Source organism: Pantherophis guttatus, chromosome 9, assembly GCF_059756535.1.
Source record: "Pantherophis guttatus breed Tessera chromosome 9, ASM5975653v1, whole genome shotgun sequence".
Taxonomy (NCBI): domain Eukaryota; kingdom Metazoa; phylum Chordata; class Lepidosauria; order Squamata; family Colubridae; genus Pantherophis; species Pantherophis guttatus.
The window spans coordinates 3,159,656-3,182,618 of NC_142071.1; the positions used below are offsets into that span (position 1 = coordinate 3,159,656).

Sequence of the window (22,963 nt, forward strand, 5' to 3'; positions counted from 1 at the left end):
TCCTTCCTTCCTTCCTTCCTTCCTTCATTTCTTTTTTTCTTTCATTCATGGATGGCTGTCTTTAACAAGGAAGGGCAGACAGGCAAAGGGTCTGGTATTTTGACACATTTTTGTATTTTTTTTAAAAAAAATGCATCTACTGTATTTCTGTGGTGTTTCCAAATGGATGGCTCCCAAAGGAATGGCATCCGGTCAAAAGACATTGCGCAACTCTTCTATGAAAAAAAAATGGGGGGGGAGGAGGAGCAGTGGGAAAACACATTAGTGGGGTGTCCAAATAAAAGATGTCCTCATCTGGGTCCTCAGAAAAATTCCAAGAAATGAGGTAGGGTGATTGCACAATAAGTCCTTCTCTGGAAAGACTTCAGGTCTCTTCTCTTCTCTCCTCTCCTCCCTCCCTTTTTTCCTCTTCCCTCCCTCCCTCTTCTCTTCTTCCTTCCTTCCTTCCCTCCCTCCCTTTCCTCCTTCCCTCCTCCTCTTCTCTTCTTCCTTCCTCCCTCCCTTCTTTCCTCCTTCCCTCCCCCTCTTCTCTGCTTCCTTCCTTCCTTCCTCCCTTCCCTTCCTCCCTTTCCTCCTTCCCTCCCTCCCTCTTCTCTTCTTCCTTCCCTCCCTTTCCTCCTTCCCTCCTCCTCTTCTCTTCTTCCTTCCTCCCTTCCCTCTTTTCCTCCCTCCCTTCTTTCCTCCTTCCCTCCCCCTCTTCTCTGCTTCCTCCCTCCCTTCTTTCCTCCTTCCCTCCCTCTTCTCTTCTTTCTTCCTTCCTCCCTTCCCTCCTTTCCTCCCTCCCTTCTTTCCTCCTTCCCTCCCCCTCTTCTCTGCTTCCTTCCTCCCTCCCTTCTTTCCTCCTTCCCTCCCTCCCTCTTCTCTTCTTCCTTCCTTCCTCCCTTCCCTCCCTTCTTTCCTCTTTCCCTCCCTCCCTCTTCTCTTCTTCCTTCCTTCCTTCCTCCCTCCCTTCCCTCCCTTCTTTCCTCCTACCCTCCCTCCCTCCTTTATTTCAATTCAAAATAACATTCATGGCAACAGCTTTATAATGATACAAACAATAATACGTCGGTAGCAGTGGGACTGTAATTCTTACCTCTTTGATAGATTTCAGATACTTGAACTATAGACAAGACAGCCAGATGCGTCCTTGAAAAACAATGTTTTCTTTTCAACGTCCTCTTGACAAATCAGATTAATTTCGGGCCGAAATATGGCAACAGGACAATAGGCTCAAGCCACACACGCCACACGCCAAACCTGGACGTGCGTTTTCCTGCTGCCTGGTGAGCATCCTCACGGTTGGCATCCTGAAACTCACTACGGGGTCCATGAGCCAGCCTGGGCCCTGTCCAAGCTCATTGGGGTGGGGGTGGGGAAGCACCAACAGCGGATTCCAGCCAGCCTCCCACCCCCCCCTCCCCTCTTCTCAACATTGCTTTGCAAAATGGACCGAAAAATAACTCACTCCCTTGCAAGAGGCATTTGCCAGCCCATTTTTTCTGCTTGGTCACCCCAGCATTTCTTTCTGCGCTGCAGCTGTGTCAGAAGTTAAATGGCTGAGATGTGGAAGGGCTGCTCTGCCACGGGAACACAGAGACGTGGGGGGCTGACCCTAGATTGGCATCAGCCAGGGGGGTGCAGAAAGGGATCGTCGGAATTCATGTCCCCCCTGACTGTCTCCGACCCAACAGACCAGGGGATGTCCTTGACTCCAGAGAAAAGAATGTTGTTATGGCTACATATTTATTATTTATTTATTTAATTTCTACACCGCCCTTCTCCCAAAAGACTCAGGGCGGGGTACAGCCTGATTAAAAGCACAAAGGCAGACAAAATTTAAAATTATTAAGATTATTAAATGATAGGCTCAGTTTTATCCCTGCGACTCCGTGCAATTCCCCCCCTCCCAGTTTTCCCACTGCGCTAAGCGTGGCAGCCCTGAAAAATTCAAGAAAAGATGGCCCTCCAGGGCTGACAATGGGTCTCTCTGAACAGTGGTGGGTTTCAAAATTTTTTACTACCAGTTCTGTGGGTGTGGCATTTCTCGGTGGGCGTGGCTTGGTAGGCGTGGCAGGGAAAGGATACTGTAAAATCTCCATTTCCATCATACTCCAGAGGAAAGATACTGTAAAATCTCCATTTCATCCCAATCAGATGGGAATTGGGAGACAGAGAATAGATGGGGGTGGGGTCAGTCAGAATTTTTACTACCGGTTCTCTGAAATTTCGTGAAATTTCCGCTACCGGTTCTCCAGAACTGGTCAGAACCTGCTGAAACCCACCTCTGAATGGTCCTTTGCAGAATGGATAGATAGAGGGACATAGGCAGTGCTGAAATGTTTTCACTACCGGTTCTGTGGGTGTGGCTTGGTGGGCGTGGCAGGGGAAGGATACTGTAAAATCTCCATTCCCACCCCACTCCAGGCGAAGGTTACTGCAAACTCCCCATTCCCTCCCGATCAGCTGGGACTCGGGAGGCAGAGAATAGATGTGAGTGGGGCCAGTCAGAATTTTTTCCTATCGATTCTCCGAACGACTCAAAATTTCCGCTACCGGTTCTGCAGAACTGGTCAGAACCTGCTGAAACCCACCTCTGCAACAGACGCACCTCAGTCACTTTGTCTGGGTTCCTTTTCCAACTACTCTTCTACAAGGTTGTTTAGCAAGATTGATTTGAGGGGGGGAAAAAGGATGGCATGATGAGAAGTTTGGCAGGCAAGCGACGAAAGGTTTCTTAAAGTGTAAGTGTGAGAATCCCTGGTGTGTTTGTGTGTGCATATGTGTCCCCCAAGACCCTTTCAGGAGTCTGCAAACTCAAAACTCCTTGCCAGGTATCGAAGATATTTGCAAAATCCTAAAACGACGTCACTGTTCTTAACTATACTTTTGATTTGTTAAAAAAGTAGAAGTTTTTTTTTTCATGAAACGTATTTTGTTGACGTTAATGGGTTTAATAGAGGTGGTCCTCTTTTAATGACCACTTGTTCAGCAACCCTTCGAATTTACTGTGGCGCTGAACGAATGGGAGTTATGCAGTGATGGGATTCATTTTTTTTTTACTACTGGTTCTGTGGGCGTGGCTTGGTGGGAGTGGCATGGCATGGCATGAAATGGCTTGGTGGGCGTGGCTTGGTGAGCGTGGCAGGTGAAGGATACTGTAAAATCTCCATTTCCTCCCCACTCCTGGGGGAAGGATATTGCAAAATCCCCATTTCCTCCCAATCAGCTGGGACTCGGGAGTCAGAGAATAGATGGGGGCGGGGCCAGCCAGAGGTGGTATTTACCGGTTCTCCGAACTACTCAAAATTTCCGCTACCGGTTCTCCAGAACTGGTCAGAACCTGCTGAAACCCACCTCTGGAGTTATGATGGATGGAGCCTTGTACTCAAGATGGCCGCAGAATCCCCACAGTCATGTGATCGCAGTATGTGTGTATGTGTGCTCAACGCCCGGCTCACAAATATAACGTCACAGCATTCTGCAGGCCATGTGATCACCGTTATGTGATTTTGCTTAATGCTTTCTCGCAAGCAAAATCATTGGGGAAGCCAGCAGGAAGTCAAAACGGGTAGCAATCATGGGACATCCTTGCTGAATCACAATACGGTGACTCAGGATGGCAACGGAGAGGGTTGGGATGGCCCCCTTGAAGACGTGTGGATTTAAGTTGCCAGAATTCCCCAGCCAGATTGCTGTTGAAGCCCACGCATCTTCCAGTGGCCCGGTTTGAGAAAAACACCGGCCTTACGGCCTATGAAAAATGGTTCCTTTGAGTGCATTACTTGACCTTGAATTCCAGACAGACAGATGCCAGGAAGTTATAAAACTTGTTCAGTTGGAAACCGCTCTCATCTGCCTTGAAAAAGCCTTCTCTGGAATGTTAAGTGTCGGAAGGCCAGACAGGCGGCCAAGAAAATTGTGCAGACTGGAAAAAGAGAGTCTTTGCACCTGCTCAGAGGCAATTTTCTTTATTGAACTGTTTGACGCTGCAAACAGATGTTGGGGCTGGCATAATCGGCTGCCTTATTTTGCTATTCTGCTTTCCTCTCATTCTTGCGCGAGCTTTTGGCTTCTCATCCCTGGGCAGCAGCAACTGAAACTCAAATTAAGGAGAGACATTTCTGCCGCTACCCAGGATCTCTGACAATCACATGGCTTACTGTGTGGTACAGTTGCCAAGGAGAATAACAATTTGGGCACTGCGTACCGAGTTTCTGATTCTGAACAACACCCTATGGAGATGTTGATAATGCAGATAAGATCACATTTAGAGGAAGGGAAGGGGCAATTTAGAGCCTTAAAGTTAAACCTCAAACTGCATTTAAAGTTTTGCAGGAACGATTCTGCTAGTAAACGAGGTTTGGGGATGAAGGAACACATTGCATTCCATATTCTTTGTGGCTTCACTGCCAGGTCGCCCATCTTGCCTCTGTCTGCCACACCACTCCAGGCTCCGCCCCAGGGGTGAAATGCGGCCATTAAAACACTCTGCTAGCTCCATTCAGTTGCCCGAACCGGTACAAACCGGCAGAATACCACCTCTGCCCAGGCTCCACCCCGCAAGGGATTATGGCAGTGGTGGGTTGCCCCTGGTTCGGACCGGTTCGCAAGAACCGGTAGTAAAACCGGCAGGAGGCTCCGCCCAGGAGGTCTGCAACCTTAAACACTCAAAGAGCCATTTGGAGCCGTTTCCCACAGAAAAGAAAACACCGGGAGCCACAAAACCCTTCCCGTGCCTGACTATTTCTTGAGTGGCCACAAAACTAGCATATGTAGTTGAATTAAACGTTCTGTTTTCTTCTGAAACTTTTCTTTTCTTGGATTTATCCATGGTTAGCCTCTACCGGGGGTTGAAAAATTGAATAAATCGCGTGCCGGCGGGTGTCACACATTGGCGGTTGTGAGGCATATCTTGAGTGACAGGGAGCCGCAGCAGAGGGGTGAAAGAGCCACATGTGAGCCGCAGGTTGCTGACCCGTCATAGATAATCTGCACAGAAGACTGCGGGCACGCGCGAGCAAAGCGGTAGTAAAGGTAAGTATAACCCACCCTTGGATTATGGGGTCATTAAATGAAGATGATCGGCTTTCAAACGTCCCGGCGGTGTTAATTTCGGAGGCAGGCAGGCAGGAGCGATGCCCTGCAGCTATCAGAAGTTCGAAGCAAACTCTTCAGTGGAGCAGCCTCTGAAAATCCAGCTCCCGAGTGCTGAGCAACTGACATTATTAAACGGGTAAGCACAGAGTCTCCAGAGGAGGAGATTGTCAGATTTAATTTTATGATTTTGTGTGTGTGTGTGTGGTGTTTGCAATTTTGCTCTGTGTGTGCGTGCAGGTGTGTGAGAGTGTGAGAAAGAGATGGAGGGACAGAGGGGAAGAATCAGAGGAAGAATAGGTCACTTTTCCCCAGTTAATGAGAACAAAAAAGCAGGTTCCCTCCTGAGCAAAAAGCCAATATTAGTAGGAGAAAGTAGAACTCGCTTTGCCTTCCCCTGCTGTTTCCTTAGCCGCCTTTCAAAAGCAACTGTGGTTTTCAATTAATTCCTTCCTTCCTTCCTTCCTTGCCAAGGGTGTAGTAGCCAATTCACCGGAGACAATTTGACGATGGAGAAGAGATCTTCCATGTACTTCCTTCTTGATTTCCATCATAAAACATAGTAGGGTTAAAACAGTGGTGGTAGTAATTTAAAAAAACAGTTCTCTGCCCTAATGACCAGCTGGGTGGGCGTGGCCATGGTGGGTGTGGCCAGGGGGTGTGACAGGCAGCACTCCTGAACCCCACTGGGAGCAAAAAATGGGCCGCAGGGGTGCCGCGCCCCGTTTTGGGCCTAGTATACTTCCCTGCACTTATCTAGGAGCCAAAACAGGGCACTTGGGGACTCCCAGAAGGGGCAGGGAGGGGCCAGCCAGCAATTTAACAACTGGTTCACCCGAATTGGCCTGAACCAGCTGAATCCCACCACTGCCTGTTTTCAAGGCTTATTTCGGTCCGTTTTCGAGGCTTTTTTACCTGTTTTCAAGGCTTTTTTCTGGCCTTTTTTTTTTTGGCTTATTTCGGCCCGTTTTCGAGGCTTTTTTTGGCCCCTTTTCGAGGCTTTTTCCGGACCACTTATGAGGCTTTTTTGGCTTGTTTTCAAGGCTTTTTTCAGCCCCTTTTTGAGGATTTTTGGCCCACTTCTTTTGGAAAAAAACGGGCTGAAAAAAGCCTCAAAACCGGGCTGAAAAAAGTCGAAAAAATGGGCCAAAAAAAAAAAAAAAAGGGCTGGAAAAGGACCGAAAATGGGTCATGCGGAGGCCAAGAACTTTTTCCTGTTCTTTTCCTTTTCTAAATTTAGGTGCATCTTATAGTCAGGTGCATCTTATAGCCCAAAAAATATGGTAGATACAGAAATTATTTGGTGGGGGGGGGGAAAGAGGTTGAAAATTTCAAAAAAGATTGAAATTCAGCATGAAGAGATCTCCAAGAATGATTGGCAGCAGGAATTCTGAGGCTGCTTGGAATGAATAGGGAAAATGTTTGGATGGTAGAGTTTTCTCCGGATTGAGTATATAATATATATAATAACAGAGTTGGAAGGGACCTTGGAGGTCTTCTAGTCCAACCCCCTGCTTAGGCAGGAAACCCTACACCACTTCAGACAAATGGTTATCCAACATCTTCTTAAAAACTTCCAGTGTTGGAGCAAACACAACTTCTGGAAGCAAGTTGTTCCACTGGTTAATTGTTCTCACTGTCAGGAAATTTGATTAATTTTCTGACAGAGTAATTTGATCCAAGCTCTCAACTCCAAAGAAACGGGTGGGTCATGACAGAGATTAAATTTCATTTGATCTACGTTTGGCCGCAATAAAATATCAGGATGTGAGGATCAGCTCCCTTCAGCGTCGAATTATGGATTCCGTTCGGATGGTCGACTTGTTCTCATTTAATCCCATTCAAATCCGTCGGGGAGCCGGGTTGATTTGATTTTTCCAAAACTGCCTTTTGAAAAATCACCCAATTGTTTTTGAGGTCCCTGCCTGGATGGATTTTAAGCTTCGGTGCAACTCCACGAACCCAGTTAGAAACGTTTACTCGGATCCATCAAACAGACCGCATTTTGATCAAATCTCTGGATAATATCTGGGATTCAGCAAATCATGTTTAAGCAGTGGCTTAGTTCAAGAAAAAGGGATGCAGTGGCTCAGTGGCTAAGAGGGTGAGCTTGTCAATCGAAAGGTCGGCAGTTCAGCGGTTCGAATCCCTAGTGCCGCGTAATGGGGTGAGCTCCCGTTACTTGTCCCAGCTTCTGCCATCCTAGCAGTTTGAAAGTAGGTAAAAAATGCAGGTAGAAAAATAGGGACCACCTTTGGTGGGAAAGTCACAGCGTGAGCTTTTGGCGTTGAGTCATGCCGGCCACATGACCACAGAGACGTCTTCTGACAGCGCTGGCTCTTCGGCTTTGAAACGGCGATCAGCACCGCCCCCTAGAGTCGGGAACGACTAGCACATATGTGCGAGGGGAACCTTTACCTTTTACCTTTAGTTCAAGATAGCAACCTAGGCAATCTCTTTTAGATGTTGTCTTCTCTCTCTCTTTGTCTCCCAAGCAGGAAATCCCCAGAAAAGTACAGATGGGGGTGTGAATTGATCACTTGAAATGTCATCTTATGTACTACTGGACAAATCATGTGCTGGGAAGCTTCTCTTGCCGTTGCTTAGAAAGAAAGTTCCGCTGGGGAATAACGTTTCATAAAATATTATAAAAACGACGTTTCCTCCGCAAAATGAACTGCGGTAGATCTGGCAAGCTTCGAACCTGGTCACTTTTTTTTTTTTTTTTTTTTGCCTCTAAAGCCGGGAACTGGAGAGAATCCCTCGATAGTCTTTAAACTGCCAGCGCCATCTAGTGGTTGAAAAGGAATAACAGAATAACAGAGATGGAAGGCCTTCGATGAGATTGGAGGTCTTCTACTCCAGAGGTCTCCAACCTTGGCAACTTTAAGACCTGTGGACTTCAAATCCCCAATTCTGGGAGTTGAAGTCCACAAGTCTTAAAGCTACCAAGGTTGGGGACCCCTACTCTAGTCTAGTCCCATCCCGTTGTTGTTGTTTTTCATTTGTATATTTGGGTTTTTTTTATTTTTTTTTGTAAGCTACCCAGAGTCACTGAGAGTGAGTGGGCAGTCATATAAATTCTCTATATAAAATAATAATAAGAAGAAAGGCAAGCAGGAAGAGAGCACTGGGTTTTAACAGTCCAGCTTTACATCGCAAGGCATGCAAAAAATAAACTCTGGTTGCAGAGTTATGGCCACCATTTTTACCCCCACGGGCTATCAACATAACAATTTTAAATTGGGTTTTAAATTCCTGGGGTTTTAAATTGAGCCGAATTCATTTAATAATTTTAAATTATTTTAACTGATGTTGTCTTGTGTTTTTAATAGGCTGTACACTGCCCTGAGTCCTTCGGGAGAAGGGCGGTATAGAAATAAAATTATTCTTATTCTTATTCTCTTCCCCTACCAAATTATGAACATGTTACAACCCAGCATCTTTCCTTCAACAAGAAAAGTCCTACTAGGAATTCCATAGCGGGAAGGAAGAGCTTATGACTGATTTATTGAAATTACCATTTCTAAAGAGAGATCGAAGGACAGATTCTAGGCGGGATTCAGAGTGGAGCGAAGACAGAAGATGGCATAGAGCGAAGGGCAGCTGGTCAGAAGACACACACACAAAATGGAATTGGCTTGGAAACGAGCATTGTTTACTGATAAAGAGAAGATTGCAGAGATTTGGCTCACCCAACCTCAAGTCAGCATCTCCCCACAACACAAAGCAGCCACATCTGGGTTGCCCGAAAAGGCACTTGCTTCAAAAGAGATGCTGGATGAGTTACAATCTCTCTTAGAGAAGAATTCGCTTATTCTGGATGGGAATGTGGGGGGTGGGGGGTGGGGGAACGGAGGGATCTGCAGAAGCCGTGACTGTTCTTCCTAGCTGAGCCCTACTTCACTGCCGCTGTCTTCCTCGGGCTGAGCCAAGTCCTTTTCCGCGTCTTCTTTCTCCGCAAAGTTGAGGATGCGCCGGTTGGCTTGGATTAAGTACTGCTGTTGGCGGAAATAAACTTTCAATGCTCCCTTGATGGCCACGAAGGCAATGCCACCCTACCGAAAGAGAATGGAATGGAGTAAGTTTTGAATGTACGCTAATCGGCATACATTAAAAATGGAAAGAGGTAAAGCTAATGTGAGTCTAGGCCAGAACTATAACCTGAGAAAGAATCTCAGGCAAAGACCTTCCCTAGTTCTCACAAAGACAAAGATTGGGAGAGGGAAGCGTATTCCAAGTTGCCGGATTCTGTTAGCTCGATTACATAAACAGCATGAGCCTATCTGACTTTGGTTTCCCAGCCTAATTTGCCTGGAAGATCTGATCTCAATCTTCCAAGTGTAAATGTGCTTCCTCCTTTTATCTTTGTGAGAACTAGGGTGACTCTTATCTGAAAATTCTTTCCCAGGTTACAGTTCTGGCCCAGACTCAGATCTCTTTTATCCGACCATTGACTTGGTGGCTTTTCCTTGTGTTCCTCCAGATTATTCTCATTACATTTCTTCAATGGAGACTGCTGAAAGAGGACTAGGTTTTAGTTGACCTTTTGGGCCACCGGCTCCTCCAGCAGCCAAATCAGAGGAGGAGGAGGAAGTGTGGGAATCACGAGTCAGCATCAGGGCAACCTGGGAGCTCCAGAGGGAATGGAACTGGCAGAGGGACAGAGGTGGAGTTCAGAGGAGAGTCAACAGCCCCCAGGTTTGGAGGTGGCTGATGAGGAAGAGGAGGAACAGCTGGGTCCAGTGCCTGACGCACGGATGCACAGAAGGCAGAGGAGAGGAGAGCTATGGAAATCTATGGGCTGGTCCTTGGGACGGAAGAGCCACCACTGCTACTGAAGCCCCACTCTAGCTCTGGGGATAAAAGGCAGGGGGCGGAGATGAATAGGTGTGGCAGACAACTATTCATCTCCCTGCCAGACAGACTTATTAGCCTGTGAGATAGGGACTGCTGGCACTTCTAATAAAGGAATATTTTGAGTTCACATCAGAGGATTTGTTGTGTTTGGGTAGCTGGGTTAGAACAGTGTTGGGTATGTGTGTTGATGAGAGGGAGAGAGGAAGAGGGAGAGAGAGGGAGCTACCGCATAGCTCCTAGCAACCAGTAAGATCCCACAGAGTTGGTCTCCTCTGGGTCCCGTCAGCTAAACAATGACGGCTGGCGGGCCCACGGGGGAGGGCCTTCGCTGTGGCTGCCCCAGCTCTCTGGAACCAGTTACCTCCTGAGGTCTGGACCATCCCCACCCTATTGGCCTTCCGAAAAGCGGTGAAGACCTGGCTTTTCCGGCAGGCCTGAGGCCGTTGATCTCGCTCTTGCAATCCGGCGAGATCCGGCCATGAATGGTGTGAATGAGTTTGTAATGTTTTTAATTTTTAAATGTTTTTTATTAGGATTTTAAATATATTGTGAGCCACCCTGAGTCTTCGGAGAGGGGCGGCATATACATTGAATTAAATTGAAAATTGAAATTGAGAGGAAGAGGGAGAGGAAGGGAGGGGAGAAGGTGAGAGAATTGCTCAATAGGAAAAGATAAGAGATTCCTTATTGCGTGCAATTGGGCTGAACTGGGACCAGTTCCCCGGAAGGCAATCCAAAACATTTAAACGCTGCCCATCATGGCTTTCTTTCGGTTCATCGCCTGACTCACCAGGATGGTACGCTGGAGGTTGGAGTTAACTCTCCGAAATGTGACCCGGCCCACAAGGCTGGCAATAGTTGGGAACACCAGGGCCCCACACAAGGTGCGCGAGATGGAAAGATGGTCGCTCTGGTAGCGTGACTCGGCCAGAGGTATCGATGGGATTGGGCGGCTGGTTCCTGAGGAGAGGGGAAAAAAAAACAACCCAGGAGAATAGATCACTCTAAAGCAGGGTGTCAAACTCAATTTCATTGAGGGCCACATCAGGATTGTTTTTGACCTCGGTGGGGGGCTCGGGTGGGTGTGGTCCAGGGGTGAAATCCAGGAGGTTCTGGAGAACCGGTAGCGGAAATTTTGAGCAGTTTGGAGAACCGGCAAATACCACCTCTGGCTACCACCCCAGCCTCCAGAGCCTTTCTAGGAGTCTGGGGAGGGTGAAAACGGCCTTCCCCATGTTGTGGCTCCGTTACCTGAGCCTGTGTCATTGGCAGGAGAGGACTCCGAGAGTGAAGGAGAGGAGTTGGCAAGGCCTCCCTCTCCAGGACCCTCCTCTCTGGCAATGCCTTAGGTGTCCGCCAAAGGGCAAGAGATAGGGCCGGGGCCAAGCACGTCCACACAGCCACAGGTGGACAGTGATGAGGGAAATGAGTCTTGGCTGGATCCTCGGCAGCGTCGCAGAGATAAGCGCGCGCAACAGAAGAAAAGGCGTGCCAGAGATTAGGCTGAGTCACTGGACCACACCCCACAGGGTATAAAAGGGGGTGAGGTGGCCATTCAGATTCTGTGACGGACAAAACTAACTACTATCGAGTCACACTGAATCTTTGGAAACAACATTATCGGCCTTGGATTTATTTTACGAACTGGACAATTCTTGACTGTGTGTCTTTTGTTTATTGAGTAAAAGTTCTTGGCAAGCAGCTACTGGGTTGCTGCCAAGCGTCTTATCGGAAGAATTGGTTGTCTGCCAGTTTATTTAACCCCCGGCTATCTGTTTGTGTATGTGTGTGAGACGGGGACAGAACATCCCACCCCCTGGAGGCCAGAAACAGCCAGTTTGCCAACTTCCGGTGGGAATCACCACCACCCCGCTCCTGGCACGCAATGGCAAAAAGGTTAGCCATCACTGGTTTAGACTCTTTTGCTCGGGCAGGGAATTGGATTAGATGACCTCGAAGGTCCCTTCCCACTCTGTTAATCTGAGCTGAAGTCTACACATCTTCCAAATTGAGAAACACGGTTCTCGTGAGTCAAACTCGCAGCCAAGGAGGATTCTGCCGCCATCTTGACTATTGGACCAGTGGTGGGATTCAGCCAGTTCTATCCGGTTCGGGCGAATCGGTAGTGGCGGCTGTGGAACGCTCCGCCCACCCGCCCGGACGTCATCACATCCTGTTTTTGACGCTCTCCGCATGTGTGGAAGGCTTTGCAAATGCGCGGAGGCGGGTGTGTGCGGGCACGCTCAAATTTGCGAACCAGATGGACCCCACAGCCCACTTCCAGATGTCCCTCAGCCTGCAAAAAACCCAGCTCCCCTCCTCCCCCCCAACATCCCTATCTTTATCACCTCAAAGCAGGAGCCCAGAACTCAAAAGACGAATCCACACCAACCTGGAACCCAGGAATGCAGGACCTGAAGCTTGCTAGAGTATTTCCGCCACACTCGAAGCACGTACTCTTCCCAACGGATCATCTTGCCCAGTACCAGCATAACCGGAATGGTGGGCAACCCCATGAGCAGGAAGAGGGGGTCGGCTCGCTCCATCACATCCAGGCCCTTCTTATGGCCGACCACCTGTGGAAGATCAAGAGGCAGAGTGGAGTTTTTATTCAGCAGATATATTCTCAGAGCGCCCAGAGAGAGAGAAATATCTTGCCTCTACCTAGGATCGAACTCACAGCCTCCAGATTGTGAGGCAAGAGCTCCACCTCTAGGCTATCGCACCACTTTTCCTAGACACCCCTGTGCAGAAGATTAATCCTGATGGAGAGTATCAATTCTCCAATGGTTTTTTTGATCCTGCCATTTCATCAACTAATGCTCTGGACTTCATTGTGTTCTGCAGACCAACGTAGTGATTTTTTTGGGGGGGGGGTCTCTGCTGAGGGGCTTGGAAGGGAGGGCAGTGTCTCCTGCTGCCATGTCAAGTCTTACCTGCATCACAGTCACGGCTCCGTAAGTCACTGCCGACCAGTACAGTGTCCCCACCACAATGCCAGCAGCAGCAAAAGGGCTGACTTTGGATAAAATCCGGTCCACTTGCTGCAGGAAATAGACCACGGGCCCTACAAAGGGACAACCAAACATCAAAAGAAGTCTATCAGGCCTGGAAGCCATCTTTCTCGTTGGATCTTCTTCAGGCCTGCCACATTTCCTACTGTGGGAAACTGGGAGGGGGGGGGAAATGTATGGAGCATGGGTAATATGTAGTCAAAATAACATTCCTTTCTCAGAGAGTCAAGGACATCTTGACCTGCACCTGGACGGCTGGAACTGGGAGGCATCTCTAGTTGGGACGGTGCTTGGATTGGACCATGTGATGGACATGTGGGTGTTGGGGTGGGCTCCAGGGGGTTCGGGAAAACCTCTAGCTAAGATTCTGTGCTGTTCGGAGAACCCCCAAACCCCACTCTCTGGCTGGCCCCCCCCACCCCGCCCCCCCCAGGAATCCCCAAGTGGCCCATTTTGGATGTAGCTAAGTGTAGGGCACGCATGGAGGCTCGGGGAGGGTGAAAAACGGGCCTACCGGAAGTTCAGGAAGGCCGGAAACAGGCCCATGCTTGAAATCTCCAGTGTATCCATTTTGTGCAAGCCTCACCAAACTGGTGGAGATCACAAACAGAGGTTTGGCAAGCAGGGTTGGTTTTTTTAGGACTCTTGGGAGGAAATTCTGTGTTTATTCTGCTGCAGCCAAATGGGTGCATTTATCCAGCGGCGGTTGGGCCTTTTGCTGGCCAGCTCTGTACTCACCAACTTTGGGAAAGACGATGCAGTACTCAGTTCCACACTGGGGACAATTCACGCTGCCGATACTGTTCCCCTTTTGCTTCTCGTCCAGCCATCGTTGGAGGCAGGCCTGGTGGATCCACTTGGTGGATCCTTTGCAACGACAAGGACAGACCCACTCTGCCGACCGGTCATCGCCTTCGGTGGCAAAACACACCCAGCAATGCCTGGGAGACCAAAGAGAGAGAAAAGGAGAAAGGAAGCGTTGAGGGAACGCTGAGTGATCGCTTCCTTTGAGGAACATGCCGCTTTGCGCTTCTGTTGTGGTCTGTCGGCCCGCTGGCTCCTTCAACAGCTGAATCAGATGAGGAGGAGGAGGAGTGGGAGTGAGGGTCAGCATCAAGGCAAGCTGAGAGCTCCGAGGGGGAAGAAGGAATGGAGCTGACAGAGAGAGAGAGAGAGAGAGAGGCGGAGCCTGGGCCGTCCGTCAGCCCTCAGATGGAGAGTCAACAGCCCCCAAATCTGGAGTGGCTGACGAGGAAGAGGAGGAACAGCTGGGTCCAGTGCCTGACGCGCAGATAAACAGAAGGCAGAGGAGAGGAGAGCAGTGGAAATCTATGGGCCGGTCCTTGGGAAGGAAGAGCCACCGCAGCTAGCGAAGCCCCACCCTAACTCTGGAGATAAAAGGCAGGAGGTGGAGATCAATAGGTGTGGCAGACAACTATTTATCTCCCTGCCGGACAGGCTTGTTAGCTTGCGGTGAGAGAGAGACTTTTTGCCGGGACTGCTGGCGCTCCTAATAAAGGAATCATTGAGTTACCTACAGAGGGTTTGGCCTGTTCGGGGAGCTGAGTCAGAACAGCTTCCAAATCAAGCAGGAGGCTCAAATCTTTCCTGGGATAAATAATTGGAGGGAGACAGTTAGGAGATTCCCGCCCCAAGAGATGTACAGTCGATCTTAGGGAAAGTGGTGGAGGAAGCCAACTGTATACGATTTATTTATTTTATTTTATTATTTTATTTTATTAAATTTCTATACGGCTCTTCTCCCGAAGGACTCAGGGCGGTGAACAGCCAAAAAATAAAACACAGAAATACAAAATTTAAAATAGATTAAAACAGATTAAACAATTTGGCTAAATTTTAAAATATCCCATGATTAAACAAATTAAAATTAGTATTTAAAATTTAAATTTAAAAATTTTATAAGGGAGAAGATTTAGGCCAGGCCAGCTTGATGAAATAAAAACGTTTTAAGCGCGCGACGGAAGGTGCGCAGATCCGGGATCCTCCGTATCTCCGGGGGGAGCTCGTTCCAGATGAGATTCTGCACGGCACCGAAACTATCCTTGGATTCTTTTTTTACCCTGTTCTGGTTAACTTTTGGCACCTGGATAACTCTTGCTTCCAGAAAAAAAAAACATCCCTCAATTGCCAAATGTCTGGCAGGGAATTTGACAGCTTGAAGGGTCTTTTATAGAAGAGAGTATGCACAATTCTTGATCCAAACGCCTTTGGCTTTTCAATAATATGCTGTACTGCCAAAATGAGGCAGAGACTGGGCAAAAATCATGGAGTTGGAAGGCGTACAAATGCTCTGTGGTACCATCATCAGAAGAAGGACGAGCACGGATGAGGTCGCCAGTTTGGGTATTCTACGTTTTTTGGTGAGGAAAAGAAGAAAAAGAAATCTCCCTCTGCCTCTGCGCAATTTTGCCTGGTTGCAGCAAACAGCAAACAGCCTGCTTTACTTTCATTTTCGTTTTCAGCATAGCTTGATTAGCACAAGGGGAAAAAAAAGTCTGCTCCAGCAATTCACCTCTTTGCAGCAAGCAGCAGAGCCCTGCGCAAAACAGCTGAGAGCAAATCAGCTGAGAGTCGGGAGGCCGATCCAATCAACTTGTGCTAATTAGGCTGTGCTGAAGCTGAAAGGAGATGTTTTTTTCCTTGCTGTTTGCTTGCAAGAAGGTAGCTGCTGGGAGGCAGAGGCCAAAGGGTGGGGGCCAGTGGGTGGGCGGGGCTACATTTGGTGTATAAGACGCACCTAAATTTTCACCCCCTTTTAGGGGGGAAAAAGGTGCGTCTTATATTCAAAAAATACGGTAGTTCAAACTAGATAAACAGACTGGGTATGGAGCAGTGGTGGGTTGCTACCGGTTTGCCCCGGGTCAGGCAAACTGGTAGCGGCGGTGGTGGGAAGCTCGGCCCCCCCCCACCCGGATGTGCGGAGAAGCTTCCACGAGCGAACCGGTAGCGACGGGATTAGTAACCCACTTTTGGCATGGAGCTGTGCCGAGTCTAAATGACCAACTGGTCCGAGAACAACTTGCACTGTCCCATGAGCCTTGATAGTACAGTGGTCTAAGCACCCTGTTATTAACACAGCTGCCTGCAATTACTGCTGGTTCGAATCTTACCAGGCTCAAGGTTGACTCAGCCTTCCATCCTTTCTAAGGAAGGTGAAATGAGGACCCAGTTTGTGGGGGCAATAAGCTGACTTTGTATAAATATACAAAAGAATGAAGGCTATTGCTTAACGCATTGTAAGCCGCCCTGAGTCTCCGGAGAAGGGCGGCATATAAATCAAATTAAAAAAAAAAAAAAAAAGAGTGGGACTTGAATCTGATTCCGAAGTCAACCCGGTTTCTCGCATTAATGAAAGGTTGCAAAGCATTTTGAACAAACTCATTATAATTATAATGAACTATCTAGGGCTGCAAAATGTTGATATCAAAGCTGGTCTCGCAAGTTTGTGACCGCGCCTTAGGCATGGGATGAACTGGGAACGAGACACACCCGACGTATCCCAAGTTTTGCCACACATGTCCTCATGATTTCAAGCGCCATCTCAGCCGTTTTTTTTGCCTTGGAAGGTTTTAACAAGAGTCAGGAGGTGGAAGGCAGGAGGCTAGAAACCAGGAGGCGGTGAGTTCTAGTCCCACCTTAGGCATGAAAGCCAGCTGAGGGACTTTGGGCCTGTCATTCTCTCTTGGCCCAATCCACCTCACAGGGTTGTTGTTGTTATGGGAAAAAGAGAAGGCAGGACTACTAAGTATGTCCGCCCCCTTCAGTTGACCAATATATGTAATAATATGTATGTCAATAAATGTGATGTAATGTAATATATATATATATATATATATATATATATATATATATATATATATATATATATGTCGGTCAACTGAAGGCGGTGAATACACTTAGTAGTTCTACCTTTTCTTTTCTTTCTATATATATATTCTTCTTTTCTATATACATACATACATACATGTGTGTGTGTAAAGAAAGAAGCAGACATTCTGCGAGCTCCGGAACTTAAATTTTTAAAAAAAATTAAAAAAAAAATTCTACTAAGCTTTTGTCAGCCATCTGCTGACTTCGTCAGAGTATTAAACTACCATTACCGAGATCTCTGCCTTTATATGCCATTAATCAATTTGGCCATTGCATGCGTAATAAGCCCTTCTAGCCGTCTCCCACGTGTGAATTGAGAGCCAGAAATTTTCAGCACGGAAATGTCAGTTATACGTCAACAAACAAGAGTTATCCAGCTTCGCGGGAAGAAAAAAAAAATGTTACTAGCATTTCTCAACGTCAAGCCATTTTATGATGTATGGACTTTAACTCCCAGAATTCCCAAGCCAATATTGCTGGCTGGGGAATTCTGGGAGTTGAAGTCCACACATCTTAAAAATGGCTGACTTTGAGAAACACGGTGTTTACACTATGGAAAGGATGCTTTAAAAATCATGCTGGGAATTAAAACTACAGAAGGAAATGTGCCTTCATGCTGGCAGAGGGAAGGATATGATTTACTGGCTTTTTTTATTTATTCTTTTACTATTTCATGGATTGGGAAGTTTTTAATCAAGTATGTGCCTTGTAACAAAGCTACGGAGTTGAAAGTCAAAGAAAGTTCCATGGCTTAGGACCTGATTATCTACGGGACCGCCTGCTACCACCAATAGCCTCCCACCGGCTAGTACGCTCCCATAGAGTAGGGGCTCCTCCGGGTGCTGTCGGCCAAACAATGTCGACTGGCGGCCCCTAGGGGGAGAGCCTTCTCTGTGGGGGCACCTACGATCTGGAACGAGCTCCACCCGGAGATACGGAGGATCCCGGATCTGCGCGCCTTCCGTCGCGCGCTGAAGACTTTTTTATTTCATCAAGCTGGCCTGGCCTAAATCTTCTCCCCTTTTTAAATGTAAATTTTAATTTGTTTTAAATTATGGGGTATTTTAAATTTGTTTCAGCCAAATTATTTAATTCATTTTTATTCTATTTTAAATTTTTGTATTTATGTGTTTTATTCTGTGGCTGTTCACTGCCCTGAGTCCTTCGGGAGTAGGGTGGTATAGAAATCCAATAAAATAAAAATAACTAAATAAAATAAATGCTTTCTTGTTAATCATTTACTAACTTCTTTTACCATACACATAAAAAGAAATCCTCACTATTAAGAAGAAAACGAAACCTTTATAATCCTAGAAAGGAAACCAGAAAGAAAACACTTCCCTAACATTCTCACTTGAGTCTAAGATGACTCTTTCATACTAAAGATAAATCATGTGGAGGAATTAAAAAGAAGCTAAATTTGTGTGAAAGAGCCACCTATGATAATTACGTGAACCTTACTTTGCTCTATCTTTCTTAAGGTTCACTGAACTATAAACTAATCGTACAAGCTTGGATTTAAGTTGCACGCGAGGTTAAAACGTGGTTTGCTGGATTGCAATTCAAGGGCCGGATAGTTCGCATATCACATTGCACATTACTGCATGTCAAGACTAGCAGTAATGTTTTCACAACATTTATTTCATTGTTTATTCAATTTGTATACCCTGCAATGGTTAGTTTTTGTAGGCCGGTATGATACGCAATCCAAAGCTCTTTGGCTAATTCGTGGCTCAATGCACTGCATGAACCAGAAATCTGAGGAACGCAATAACCAGCTTAAATGTCTGTAGAGATTCTCAGTCATCCAGGTCAGGGTTATCCGAAAGGTGCTTTTTTCAGGAGGCACCTGGACTTTCTTTCTTTTTTTTCTTTTGAAGATTGTTCGCTTCTCATCCAAGAAGTGTTCTGTCCCCGTCCCACACGCACACACACCAACAGACGTTCAAGAGTTAAAGACCAAACCAGCCGGCAAAATCCTTTTCCTTATGATAACGGAACTTGGCAACAACCTAGTGGCTGATATACACAAAGGCAGATAACCCCAGCTTCTCCCTTGTTGGATATGCAGAGTTTAAATCTTAGGAGAAAACTTGAGAAGTTGGAGGACAGAGGTGGGAACAAACGTTAAATATTGGGTTTATATATCCCCAAACAGCTTCCAACTTCAGTTGGAAGTTTCAGAAATTGGGGAAAGTCCAGGTAATTGAATCATTGAAAAAAATGATTTAGGAGTAATCCATTTTACAATTATGATACAAACAAGTTAAGATTTAGTCAGGAAATTGTTTGAGATTTGTGCATTTTTGGTGTGGATCTAGGAAAGCCTCATTGTTTTTAGAGTTGTGTATATATAAGATAGGAAATCAAGTTTATCATTTTCCTTTTACATTTTCCTCAAATTAAAGGTTTTACTTTTACTTAAGACACTCTCCTATCCTTTGGGATTTCTCTCTCTCTCTTCTGAAATCATGCAAAACCTCATAATTGTACTATATTAGCTTAATCCTGCAGTCTGCTTGGAGAATTACAATTTCTCTTGCATTTTTTTTTAAACCAAGTAGCATTTATCCCCCTCCAGTGCTGAATGTTTATATTCTTAGACATTTAAAGTGAGAAATATTTGTTTATAGTATCTTTTCCTAATAGTTGTTTATCTCCTGTGAGATTGGCGGGGCGTGGAAGGACCAACCCAGGATTATCTGAAACTTACAAATTTAAGATGTTTGGACTTCAAGAATTTCCCACCTCCTAAACCTTCTGAAATTATTTCCTTTTTAAAAACATTTTTGATGATGCCAGCGTGATACCATTAGGAGATACGTGGTGAGAGTAGGAACCACCAAATTACTATCCCAAAGCAGACGGGATAGGAAATTTCAAGAGAAGATTTGTAATCCCTGGGTCCTCTATTCCAGTGGTCCCCAACCCCCGGTCCGCGGACCGGTGCCGGGCCGTGGAGTACCTGGCACTGGGCCGCGCAGCGGCCGGGGGACATGAACGCTGCAGCGCACGGCCCAGGAGCCTTTGCGCTGCAGCGTTCATGTCCCCCGTCCGCTTTTGCGCATTGGGCCGTGCGCAAAAGCTCCTGGGCCGTGCCCCTACCCCTGCGCGCGCTCAGCGGGCCACGGCGATAAAAAGGTTGGGGACCACTGCTCTATTCTATAGGCACATCTGTCCCACTACACAATTCTTTACCCAAAGGGTCTTCCAACATCTGCATAACATGTCCCAAAGGTGCTTTTTCCCTCCCACTGAAATTGTTTTGCTTCTCATCCCAAAAGTTTCTCCAGTTCTAACTGAGTTAGTTCTAACTAACTTAAGAAGCTTCTTGGATGAGAAGTGAAGGAAGAAGAAAAAAAAAACCAAGTCTAAAAAAAACAAACCGAAAGTCTAGTTGCCTTTCGGAAAAAAGCACCTTTGGGGACAACCACGACCTGGATGACTGACAAGCCCCATAAACATCTGCATAACGTAACTGGGAGTCAACGTGATCCTCTCCATCTTTCAGTTTTGACTCTTTTTTTTAAAAAAAAATTGATTTATATGCCGTCCTTCTCCGGAGACTCAGGGCGGCTTACAATGCGCTAAGCAATAGCCTTCATCCTTTTGTATATTTATACAAAGTCAGCTTATTGCTCCCACAATCTGGGTCCTCAATTTACCTACCTTAGAAAGGATGGAAGGCTAAGTCAACCTTGAGCCTGGCGAGATTCAAATCTGCAGTAATTGCAGGCAGCTGTTCTTAATAACAGGGTGCTTTAGACCACTGTACTACCAAGGCTCCATGCGTGGATGCCCAAGAGAGGAAGCAGATGCAGTGATCAACAGAAAGTAGGGCAAATCCAGTTTGGTGCAGTGGGGTCATCAGGCTATTATCTATCTATCTATCTATCTATCTATCTATCTATCTATCTATCTATCTATCTATCTATCTTATATACCGCCCTTCTCCCCAGGGGGACTCAGGGCGGTGGACAGCCAGAAATTAAAACCCATATAGTCCAAAAGTTAAGAAAAAACTAAAATAGATTAAATCAGCGGCATTCCCAATTTAAAATCCCAATCTACAAAATCAAAAAATTCCCAATTTAAAACCCCAAAACCAATAAAAGCTAGAAACCAGCTAGGGAGCCCAGAGATCTAATCCTGCCCTTCCTGAATGACCTGAGTGACCTTGCACCAGTCCCCCTCCCGGAAGGCGGCTAGGGCAAATTTATTCATTTACTTACTTACTTATTTTATCTTAGAAAATTTGTACTGCCGCCTCCTGGCCCATTGGCGACTCAAGGCGACTTACACGAAATATAAAAACATCACACAAGAAAAATTTAAAAAAAAAACCCAATAAAATAATAATAACAATAACAATAAAATAATAGCCACCCACTCATCCCCATCCTGCAGGGACAACACATATTCATGCAAGCTATTGAATGGGCTCCCATCCCACTCTGGCTTCTTGTACCCCCCACCTCTCCAAAATTACGCGCTCCAAAATTACGCGCCCCAAAACCTGGCCGTGAAAGAAACCCCCGCAGGGACCGTTCCCACGGGTGGAAGGAGCGCGCACAGCCCACGTTATGTAGGGTAGATACTTGGCCACCCCTAAACCGATCCGGAGCCCCGTTTGCAGGGCAAAAGGGCGACTTCCAGGTCCCCCTACAAGGGGGTCTCCTTTTGGGTAGGTGCGCAAAATAGGGGCTCAATCCGCCTCTCCAACGCCTCCGACCTCCATTAGAGCCGGTTTGGTTGCGCCAAGGTCGAGCAGCCTTGGGAAGGCGGCCGGCTGGGAAAGACGCAGGGGAGGTTCCTCTCCCCGCTCCCCTTTGGCTGGGGATGATGGGGAAGGGCGTCCGGCTGAAGGACAGGCGTCCCATCCTCCCCTGCCCGGCCGAGACGCACCTCTCCGAAGCCTCTTGGAGCGTTGCCACCGGCGCCGCCGCCGCCGCCATCTCCACCGCCTCCCGTGGGAAGGGGGTCCCCGAGAAACCCCGGCGCGGTTATGCCAGGCTCAGCGTCCCCCCGCAGGGCATTCCCCCGCCGCGGAGAAGGAGCGCGCAAAACCCGGATGAACCCCCACGGCGAGGCCGCTCGCCCTTGCGCAACCCGCGCGCTCTCGCCGGCGCCAAACCCGGCCTCTTCCCCGGCTTCCGGGCCCGCCTAGAGACGCGCCGGCAAAAGCCGCCGTTGGGCCGGCTCGTGCTTTCTGCAAGCGGGCGCCCGGCCGCCGGGAAGGGGGATGCTGGAGAGGGGCTCTTGGAAGCCCAGGGGTGTCTATGGGGGGATGGGGGGCGCACAAGCGTAACCCTCCCCCCCAGCGCCCTGGCCAAAGGTGGGACTCCATCTTCCATCATCCTCATCCTTCCTACGACCTATCTCTTCCCACTTCTGGCTATATCCATTTTATTGATTGATTGATTGATTGATTGATTGAATTTCTATACCGCATTTTATTTATTTATTTATTTATTGAATTTCTATACCGCATGTTATTTATTTATTTATTTATTTATTTATTTATTTATTTATTTTTATTTATTTATTGAATTTCTATACCGCATGTTATTTATTTATTTATTTATTTATTTATTTATTTATTTATTTATTTATTTATTTATTTATTTATTGAATTTCTATACCGCCCTTCTCCCGAAGGACTCAGGGCGGTGAACAGAATAAGATTTCATATACATACAATAATTTTTATTTTTTGCTTGTATCTCTACAGCTTATATTCTTTTTATTGTTTCCTAGTATGATTTGATTGCTTATTAGTATCCTATGACTATCACTAAGTGTTGTATCTTACGATTCTTGAGGAATGTATTTTAGTTTCTTTCTTTCTTTCTTTCTTTCTTTCTTTCTTTCTTTCTTTCTTTCTTTCTTTCTTTCTTTCTTTCTTTCTTTCTTTCTTTCTTTTTCTTTCCTAATTCAATTTGTATGCTGCCCCTCTCCGAAGATTCAGGGCGGCTCACAATGTATTTAAAATCATTATAAAAAACATTTACACTGAGAGCGTATGCACCAAAGACAAATTCCTTGTGTGTCCAATCACACTTGGCCAATAAAGAATTTGATTCGATTCGATTCTTGGTAAGCTAGAAACAAGTGCGGTAGAT

The 22,963-nt window shown here is 46.7% G+C and overlaps 1 protein-coding gene across 1 annotated transcript; it reads right to left on the bottom strand.

Moving 5' to 3' along the window:
* Window positions 1–8,712: 8,712 nt before the first annotated feature.
* LOC117676058 (E3 ubiquitin-protein ligase MARCHF5-like) lies at window positions 8,713–22,268 on the bottom strand. The gene is made up of 6 exons (XM_034435214.3): window positions 21,747–22,268; window positions 13,689–13,891; window positions 12,873–13,003; window positions 12,329–12,512; window positions 10,727–10,896; window positions 8,713–9,134 (listed from the first exon to the last, which is right to left on the bottom strand). The coding sequence occupies exons 1-6, from the start codon at window positions 21,794–21,796 to the stop codon at window positions 8,964–8,966; spliced, it is 909 nt and encodes a 302-aa protein (XP_034291105.2). The 5' UTR covers window positions 21,797–22,268; the 3' UTR covers window positions 8,713–8,963.
* Window positions 22,269–22,963: the final 695 nt, after the last annotated feature.